Raw genomic sequence first — 9941 nt, forward strand, 5'->3', positions numbered from 1 at the left:
ATGTGTAAGAGGAAGGAAGAACATAATCTGTAGTTTTAAGGAAACAAGAATTGATGGAAGGACAAGTAATTTGTGAGAGAATATGAGAGGAAATGCAAACTGGATTTTCACCCAAAGAGAGAGAGAGAGGGAGAGTGAGGGGGAGGGGGGTTGGGACAAGAAAAAATGAGAAAAGGGAAAAGACTTTTTGCACTTCAGAGAAGGTAACTCTGTCCATTTCTTTTCTAAAACTGCACCATGTGGAGTAGAGAGCCTAACTCAAAAAAAATAAAAAATAAAACGAAGTCTAGTTGAGTTGGTTTTCTGTACATTTGATTGAATATGAAATGGGCAAGGTAAAGTATTGGACCCACTACTTGTGCTTTACCTATAAATATGGCCCCGATCAACCCTCCTTCCTATGCGTTTTGAATCAAGCTAGTTATATGTGTAGCATGAACCACTCACCACTATATGGCTTGGAGTGTGATGGTGAGCAGGAGAGAGTGTGTGTGAAATCCCCTTAGATGATCTTACCTTTCGAGAAAAAAAAAAAAAAGAGAAAAGAAAAGAAAAGAAAAGAAAGGGGTACTTAGATATTGATATGACTTTTAGTATGGGGTCCCACTCTTTTCTCCATCACCATCCAACCCAATATGACCAGGATGGCACAAGAGCCTGGTAGCCACATGAACCACACAAACCTTATGTTTGCAGACAACAAAATAGTACTTTTTAAAACAAAAAAAAATTGCGCAAAATACTTTAGTTAAGAGTCTTTTCAGATTCTCAAGTTTTGGGGATGTAACATCTCAAGCTATATGCTATATTCAATTAAAAGGATTTCCAAATTGCAGTCTCTATGGGCTTGAAGAAAACAATGATTGAATGGAAACCGTCCAAAATTTTAAGAGCGAGATCTAAATGTTGGAAAACTCAAAATTCAATTTTGTTCGTTTAAAAAATAATGATCTAATTTTTAGATGGTTTTGCAAAATTTTAGATTAAAATCTTTCCAAGTTAATCTTTTGCCCAAGGGAGTAAATATGTAATATGCTCTTGCAAGAGCATAGAATACGCTCTCCTATAAGGTGTTAACTAGAAGTACGGTGCGCTTTAAAAACCCACCAAAAACATTGTTCCGAGAGCAAACCCTGATCATTTGAACCTCATGAATCTAAAAAAATAATTTCAGGCCTTAAAAATATTGTATTTTTTAACACATTATCAGGATGTTCTATTTTCAAGATTTTCAAATGTCATAGATCTACTCAATTTGTAGTGTTTCTAAATATTTCAATTATATGATTAGAAATGAAAATAAAATTTTAACTATCACAAGTGTTCCACAGGACTAGAGCCGCATCTTTTGACACAATTTGAAGGCACACCTCAGATTGAAATTTTAAGCTAAAGGCCAGGCCGAGTTAAGGGTTTTCAAAAGACACTTTAAAAAAGACAAAGTATATTATGCTCCAGCGGGAATATACTGTTTTTTACTCACTCATATAAAACCTAATAGAGAATTAATCTTAATATTACAAATTTTAGGAATAAAACATCTTCAACCTATGACTAATATCACTGAAAAAGAATTTCGGGATTGCACTTTTTACTGTATTGATAAAATTGAAAAAATGCCATCTAATTGTTGGGGGGGTGTGAGATCTAGGTGTTAAAAACTCAAAATTCAAAATATTTTCTTTTGAAAACAATCATCTAGCAATTCTAAGAAGTTCCAAGATTTAGATTTAAAACAATTCTCCGAAGCTAATTTTCTAAGCAAAGGAATAGATGTGCACTATGCTCTCACGGGAGCATAGCACACGCGGTGAACAAAAGGGGTAAAAACATGTACATCAAGAACAAAAACCCTGCTCGTCCCATCCACTGAACTGCAATAGCCCAACGGCACACGCTCTCTCTCTCTAAATGCTCTCGCCTCTTTGTTCCCATTTTCTTTAAAAAAACACCTCCATAAACGGCTATTTTTGTTGGTCTTCTCTGAAAACGAGCCTCTTTCTCTCACACACACAAACGGCTATTTCCCAGATCGATGGAAATGAAGCATCAAGGCATTCTCTTCTTCGTCCTCTTTCTGTCTTCCTCCTGCAACTCAGTTTGTTTTGGTATGTCATAAATTCAATCAATTAACACCCCTTTTCTCCTTTCATTCTCAATAAACTCCATGGCGACTCATCTTCTCCTCCTCCTTCCTTCGCAGGGAAAAACAAACCCTTGATCTCAGTTACCATCACTAATCACAAGATCTTAGAGAATGGAAAAAGAAAGTTGTTGGGGGCTGACGATGATGCGACGACAGGTGGTGGTGGTGGTGGTGGTAATATAGAGCTGTGGTGCGTGGCGAAGAACAACGTGGGGGATGGGGCTCTGCAATCGGCTCTGGATTGGGCTTGCGGGGCAGGGGGTGCAGACTGTGGGGCTATCCAGCAAGGTGGTCCATGTTTTGAGCCCAATAATGTTCAGGCCCACGCCTCTTACTCCTTCAATGACTACTTTCTGAAGCATGGGATGAGCACCGATAGCTGCGACTTTAGCAACACTGCCGCTCTCACCTCCTTGAATCCAAGTCAGTCTCAGTCTCTCCCTATCTCTACCTGAATTTTTTTTTTTTTTTTTCTTTTCAAATCACTATCTCTACCTGAATTTCCACCCAACATTTTACCGCCTCTCAAGAGCACAGTTTACTGCCTTATTTCCCTGCTCATCCCAACTCTCTCTCTAGAATCTAGAGAGAGAGTGTGAATCACCCTTTTCTCTCTCTCTCTTAGACCGGACAAATTGACTGCACCGATCCGTGATCATGTGGCCACATTGTGTGCTAGACTGAACTGGAAGCACTCATAACTTCGTCCACTCCTGATCCTCTTAATTTTCATTTATGTCAGTTGTACCCCCGAGGCAGGATAAATAATAATACGAAAATAAAAAGGCTATAATAGGAAAATAAAAATAAATTAAAAAAGGGGGACAGATTACGATCCAATATCTTTTGGTAAGGGAGTACAAAAACTCTTTATGGAATCCCTGATCATTTTGTTTATAAAAGTGTTTTATTGTTGAGAAATTATCGTTAATATATCTTAATTTTAATAAAACTGAAAAAAAAAAACCTCAAACTTCACCGACACCTCTTTTTTCAATTTTAACTATTTTTTGGACAAAAATGCCATTTACAATAGTCATTTTACCGTAATGAGGATTACGGTACTCTTAGTACCGTAATGTTCTTAAACTTCTTTACCGTCATAAAAAAACCGTAATGGTTCAAAGTTCGTTGGAATTTCAGTTCTTTGACCATTACGGTCATAAAAAGACTGTAATGGTCCAAAGGCCATTGAAATTCTAGCGAACTTTGGACCATTAAAGTCTTTTTATGACTGTAAAGAAGTTTAAGACCATTACGATACTAAATGTACTGTAATGAGAGAACCCCATAAAATTTCCAGCCAATTACGAAAATTTGGCCGGATTTTGCTTAGTATAGGGTTTTTTTGGCCGGACTTTGAAGGGACCTTAACTGGATTTATTTGAGGTCTGGTTCGTTTGTGCTGGAATTTGAAGACATTTGGTTTGAATTTGAAGCGGTTTTTGCCGAAAAAGGGTTTTTTTTTTTTATTGGATTTTAGGCGGAAATGGGATTCATTTCATTCGAAGGGAGAGTTTTGTTCTCTTCGATTTTTATACTTGTTGCTTAGCAAAGGTTCAATGAATTTGGTGATGATGGTGGACCTGCTGTAAAGTTATTGGAACCCAAATATGAGCTCTTCAAAAATCATTTGACAGCTACCCTTGGGTTTCAAGTGCCAGAAATTGAGATCAAGCATTTGGTTGCAGCAGAAATTGTTTTTGTAGGGAATTGTTGATCACTCTATTGAATATGTGTACCCAGAGTTGCCGCAATGGGAGACTCCAAAGAGTCATTCGCTCTCTTGCATCTAAATCCCTCAAATCTCAACACAAGCATTTCGGTACTAAGAGTACCGTAATGTCTTTTAGTATCGTAATGCTTTTAAACTTCTCTACGGTCATAAAAATTCAAGTGGATTTGGGACCATTACGGTCTTTTTACGACAGTAAAGAAGTTTAAGAGCAATACGGTACTAAGAGTACCGTAATGAATATTACGGTATTCAAAGTACCGTAACTCTATCATGCCATTACGGTAGAAAGACTAACATAAAGGGCATTTTCGTTCAAAAAATCACAAAAATTGAGAAAAATAGTGTGGGCGAGGTTTTGGGAAGTTTGGAGTTTTTTTTTCAATTTTATTAAATTTAAAGTATATTAACGATAATTCCCCTTTATTCTTTATCGAATCACAGAATCATTTCATTTATAAAAGTGTTTTATAAGATCAAAGGAGTAGATCTTTTTACAAGATCAAACTCTTTATTGAATCATCATTTTTTTATATTAAAAAAAAAAAAACATCTTCCTTCTAAATATAATTACAAAATTAATAAATAAAATTATCAGATATATTCCTCATATATGCTTAAATTTCAAAGTATTCTTCATTTTACATTTATATCGTCTTTTTAGCTTCTTTTTTTATTCGTTATTTAACCCCGTCATGGCTATGTCACTTCTGTGGCGACTAAAACCATCACGGCTCTACAAAAATCATGGTGGTTGTCACAAACTTGACATAGCCGTGGTATTAGGCCAGGGTTTCTTCCCATTTTTTTGGCGCTAAATTTTGACTCCAAAAACCACGACGGCTATGCTAGGTCCGTGGCGCTCTTTTACCCCCCCCCCCCCCCCAACACCAATTTACTGCAATTTCGAGCGGTTCTACCATATACATTCTATTTGAGCGGTTCTTTCTACTGCTCCCACGCGCAAATCAGTTCGCCCACAGAAGAAAGCCGACTTCGGTGAGGAGACTGTATGTGTGGGCTTCAACTGGGCAGTAGTAGGGAGAGGGAGAGGTGTAGAGGCTGGGGCAGCAGGAGGGCAGCTAAAGGGAGAGGGAGAGGAGTAGGGTTGGGGCAGCAGAAAGGAGAAGGAGAGGCGAATTGGAGAGAGGCGGAGACAGGGAGATTGCGGCAAGTTTAAAAGGCACTACGGTTTTTGTAGAACCGTGACGGTTTTGGTCGCCACAGACTTGACACTATCGTGACGGTTTTGGTCACCACGTACTTGACATAGCCGTAACGGGGTTAAAACAGAAATAAAAATTTAAAAAAGCTCAAACAGGGATATAGATCTATTAAACGTAAAATGAATGTAAGTTTGAAATTTAGGCATTTTTGAAGAATATATCTAATAATTTTCCTAAATAAAAATCTATAAATAAAAATAACTTTCTCCCTCCTAAAATTTTTCCAATGAATCTTTCAATTTTTATACAAATCTATATTTCTTTTGAATATCTAACTAAATGAGTCCATGAAAATATGATTTTTATCTTTTAAGCCATGTTAATCGCAGTAACCTAATCCATGAGCCTTATCTACCATGAGCCTCACGTAAACAAGAAATACCGAAATCAGCTTTAAAAATTGGAAACTTTTATCCTACCTACTTCCCAATAAAATTAATAAAATTATAATTTTAAATTTTTTTCTATTTTTTATCTGCATCAAACCCTTTCCAATATTGGGTCAAAACATTACATGTTATATTTGAGGGTATATGCTTTTAAATTTCTAAGAAACCTAGGTACATTTTTTTAAAAATTGAAATTTTCTAATTTTCCATACTCAGTATAGAAGTCAGAATAATTAGGGATACTTCTACAGTTTTACCACCATTATCATCAGGTTAAGACTTCTATATAGGTAAAATTATCAAATTACACCTTAATTATCCTGGTTTCCCTAGGAATTTAAGAACTTTTAATTTTTTCTCAATATGTATATGATTGATGTAGGATTTTAAAGCATAAACTCAAGTGTAATTTAGTAATGTGTGATCGACATTGATAAATATTTTGAATAGATTGGATCATTTTGCAATATTAGAAAGTGAGAGTCAGAAGGGCGTTTGGGAGGAGCTCCGAATTTCATGTTAAGAGTTATTTTAGGGTCAGAACTCAATAAAACAATTATCTAAGAGCCACAAAATCTTATCAGATGATTTTTGTTAAAAAAAATTTAAGGATATTTTTAGGCTCATTATTCCTAAATCCTTTGGATTCTAACTAGGGGAAAATCTGTGAAAGCTTTTAAACTTCAGGTTTGTAACTGTAAATTCATAGAAGATATTCATTAAAGTATTCTATTTAAGAGCTTTTATTTTGTCAAATAAAAAAAGTTCACAAAAATTTAAAAGTTCAAAAGAAATTTTAAAGCATCATTATCCCTGCATCATCGACGGATTTTTAGGTGATTTGATTCTAAGTGTAGAGAAAGCTTCGAATTTCAAGTTAAAGACTGATGAATTTCAAGTATTTTATTGAAAAAGGCCGATGAATTTCAAATATTTTATTGAAATTTATCAAAAGAGAAAAACTCTAAGTAACACTCGTAATCCCTAGATTGTAATTATCTCCTTTAGTCCTCCTGTTCTGATCTAAAGTTAAGGCTACTATGTAAATAAAATTAATCAATGTGAACTATATGAAGCTTCAGGCAGCATCCATCATAAAACTACGTAAGGTAAACTTAGAGCCAGTTTTATATATGGGTTTTTTTTTTTTTAAAAAAAAAGATATTTTCACTTTAGTTGAAGTAACCTGCTGAAAATGTCATGCTTTTTAGTGAGGAATGGCTAAAATAGCTAAGAATAAATAAAAATTTAAATAATTTAATAATATTATAAATAATACAAGATACCAATAAGATAACTAATAAAATAGGAATATATACATAAGAATTTTTACTCTTGATACAAGAAAATCACAATTATTATTGAATGTTAGATGTGAAATTGGGTAGTTGGCGAAGTGTCATTGATAGACATCAACGATAAAATTTTTCAAATATTGTGACACACTTCCATTCATTAAATATCACATAAAGTAGGTGAGAATAATTGTGGCCTCTTCGTACCAAAAGAAAAGGCTCGCACAATATACAATACCAAAAAATTAATACTGCTCAGAGTATATTAATTTTTCATAAGGTAATCTATTCCAGATGAAATCAATTGTCATCTAAATAAGCCCTTAGCACATTGCACTATCCTTATGGAAGTAGCAGTTGGGATCCTAAATGAGCTAAGTTCTGGAATCCCTAGATTCAGATGCAGTAGTAATGCTTCTAGATGTTCATTGGAAATCCATAGTTTTTAAAGGATTTTGGTGGCTTGTGTCTTGATCAACACCTGTGCCTTTTTGAATCTGGATATTTCATATTTGGGTCTTTTTTGAAGCTGGACATTTCATACCCAGATCTTTATGTTTTGTCTAGAGGTGATGAAACTAATGTTTTTCTTTGTAACTGATACTTTCAGGTTCCGGGAGCTGTGATTTCCCATCAAGGTACGTAACTTAATAGTAAATGGCTTAATATCAGTGTCTTAAAATTGGATCAGTGGGCCGAATTAGTGGTTGGCCAAAACTATCTAGATCAATGAATCGGTCAGTTCAAATTTGTTTGTAGGAGAAAATTTTGTACAGAAACTAGAAAGGGCCAAAAAAAAAAAAAATGCAAGTGGTAATCAGGCAGGTCCTAGGGTTCTCTTACTCGAACTAATACCATATCTGTCTACTTTTTAAAATACTGTTTCTGAAAAAAAAGATTCATCTAAACAATTTAATATTTCACATGTTTATGTTTTGATCAGACTTGCTAATTGGGTGAAATGTTTAGTTGATATTTCCGATGCAGTTTGCTAATCTCTCGTATGAAAGGACCCACCATTGCTTTAATTATAAAGTAATCAGTACGCAGCGATGCTTTATACATAGTATGATCCCTATGTCCACCGACAATGTGATTCACGGGCATATGTGTCGTCTCTAATTCCATCAATGGATTGATGGTGATCGAGATGAAGAGTAGAACCAACCAAACATGGAATGGCCCGAGTGGCGGGTCCTGATCTCTTCTTTCCCATCCATCTACTGTTTCAACGGTCATGATGACCATGAGCTTGATGAAGTTTCAAAGGTCATTTGGATCATTGTGCACTTGAGACCTGAACTCAAGCTATTTCTTGGATATGATAAAATCGGTATCTTAAAAACTCCCGGTTGGGATCAGAATGTTGCATTGGAACTTGAAAGAGAAGCTCGGAATCACCCAATTTTCTTGATTTTAAATTTTTTATTACATTTCTTTTTTTTGGTCAAAAACCACCTATTAAGACCAACGGAATAGGGAGTTGGTTCCCAACGATTCAATCGAATTCTTGCAACCACGGTTTTAGAAAATAGATGGGTGACCCTGATCGTGTATTCGGATTTCCTATCCGATTGATCAGTTCGGCGATCCGATTTACCGAACCGGTCATTAAAAATTAAAATATTAAAAAATAAATAAAAGGGGCGGTTCTGACTGGTTTTTTAATAGAACGGTCGGTCAGAACCTCAGTTCTGTCAAAGAACCGAACCTTAGCAGAACCTGCCTCCAATGATTTTCGATCTAGATCGGCCATTCCGATCCTTATCAACATTTTTCTAAACCTTGCTTAAAACACAAGATAAAGCCCTAAACTGACCGTTCCATTTTGTTATTGCAGTCTATCAGCGAAAAATGGGAGCTTTTCAGGAGGAAGCTCAAGTGGGATGGAACCTGCGGGCCTAGGCTTGAACGGAAGCTCACTTCAAAGGAACCTTGCTCCGTTGACCTTTCTCTCTCTTTCACTAACTCTCCCCCTTTTACTCTTCTTCCCCAAATAACAAGACATGCATGTAATGGTGATTATGCATTTGTGGCAGCAAAAGTAAACAACATTTTTGTCCCAAAGCCATCTACAAGGAGCAAAATGAGAGATTTTTTTATTTGTTGAAACCCAAGTTTACATCCACTGTTTGGAGAACATATTGATGAAACCCAAGTTTCATATTTTCACTTTTTGGAGTTTGTAAAACCTAAATTTTGCTCAAACAGTATCTCCTTTGAGCTTTTTTTTTTTTTTATTTTAATAATATCTTTCTATTGCTTTCCAAGTTGTAGGGATAATTCTACTTTTTATATTTAACGAATGGAAAGAGTTTATATAAGGATGGTACCTTATAATGTAGAACTACGGACTAAAAAATCCATCGAAAAAGGTAGTTTTAATGTTAAAAAACCCTTTCATCTCGACATCGAGATGTATGACTATGAAAAATAAAAAGATTTTAAGTCTTAAAAATAGTGCATTTTACAACATGTTATCTACACCGTCCATTTTCAATATTTTCATATGTTTATAGATCTACTTGATTTTAACCATTTTTTAAATTTAAAATTTTATAATTAAATATAAAAATAGATTTTGAGATAATCCCAAGAACATTTTACATCAAAATTATATACCAGAATAAAATTTAAAGGTGCACGTTACCTCTACGCCTATGGATGCATCCGTATGCCAACTGCGCCCTAAACTTATTATGGACTTTCTCAAGCGAAAATTGAATTCCTTGAGAACATATCAAAAAGTTCTGATGAAACTACTTCTAAACTTAGCAAAGATATAGTCACACCCACTCATGTGCAATTTCACCTCAACAAAAAAACCATGAATATGAAGAAAAAAATGATTTTGGGTCTCAAAAATAGTGAATCTGACAACACATTATCTAGATTGTCCATTTTTAATATTTCCATATAGTTATATATTTACTTTATTTTAACCATTTTGGAGTTTAAAATTTTATAATTAGATATGAAAAATAGGTTTTCAGATAATCCTTCGAATCTTTTACACCAAAATTACATGTTATGATGAAATTTGGAAGTGCACCTTAATTGTATTGTTTAAGTGAAAGATCCTGATGCATTCTCAAACAAATTTTTTGGGACCTGGTTTAATTAAATTGCATAGACCAAATTGAACCAGTA

The 9941-nt window shown here is 34.8% G+C and overlaps 1 protein-coding gene across 2 annotated transcripts; it reads left to right on the forward strand.

The window, feature by feature from the left end:
* The first annotated feature begins 1871 nt into the window (after positions 1-1871).
* Positions 1872-9061, forward strand: LOC18442226 (PLASMODESMATA CALLOSE-BINDING PROTEIN 5). Of its 2 annotated transcripts, XM_006852449.4 has the most exons (4): positions 1872-2108; positions 2204-2569; positions 7402-7429; positions 8632-9061. In XM_006852449.4, the coding sequence occupies exons 1-4, from the start codon at positions 2036-2038 to the stop codon at positions 8789-8791; spliced, it is 627 nt and encodes a 208-aa protein (XP_006852511.3). In that variant the 5' UTR covers positions 1872-2035; the 3' UTR covers positions 8792-9061. The 2 variants fall into 2 exon arrangements, with proteins under 2 accessions (XP_006852511.3, XP_020527999.1); XM_020672340.2 differs by lacking the exon at positions 7402-7429.
* Positions 9062-9941: the final 880 nt, after the last annotated feature.

This window comes from Amborella trichopoda, chromosome 1, assembly GCF_054954075.1.
Source record: "Amborella trichopoda isolate Santa Cruz 75 chromosome 1, AtrichopodaSantaCruz75HAP2 v2.0, whole genome shotgun sequence".
Lineage (NCBI taxonomy): Eukaryota > Viridiplantae > Streptophyta > Magnoliopsida > Amborellales > Amborellaceae > Amborella > Amborella trichopoda.

Bases quoted from the DNA above. Each gene is read 5' to 3' on its own strand.
- LOC18442226 (XM_006852449.4), top strand. From the start codon at position 2,036: ATGGAAATGAAGCATCAAGGCATTCTCTTCTTCGTCCTCTTTCTGTCT. The intron at 2,109-2,203 runs GTATGTCATAAA...CTTCCTTCGCAG, and splicing joins CTGCAACTCAGTTTGTTTTG to GGAAAAACAAACCCTTGATC. The intron at 7,430-8,631 runs GTACGTAACTTA...TTGTTATTGCAG, and splicing joins AGCTGTGATTTCCCATCAAG to TCTATCAGCGAAAAATGGGA.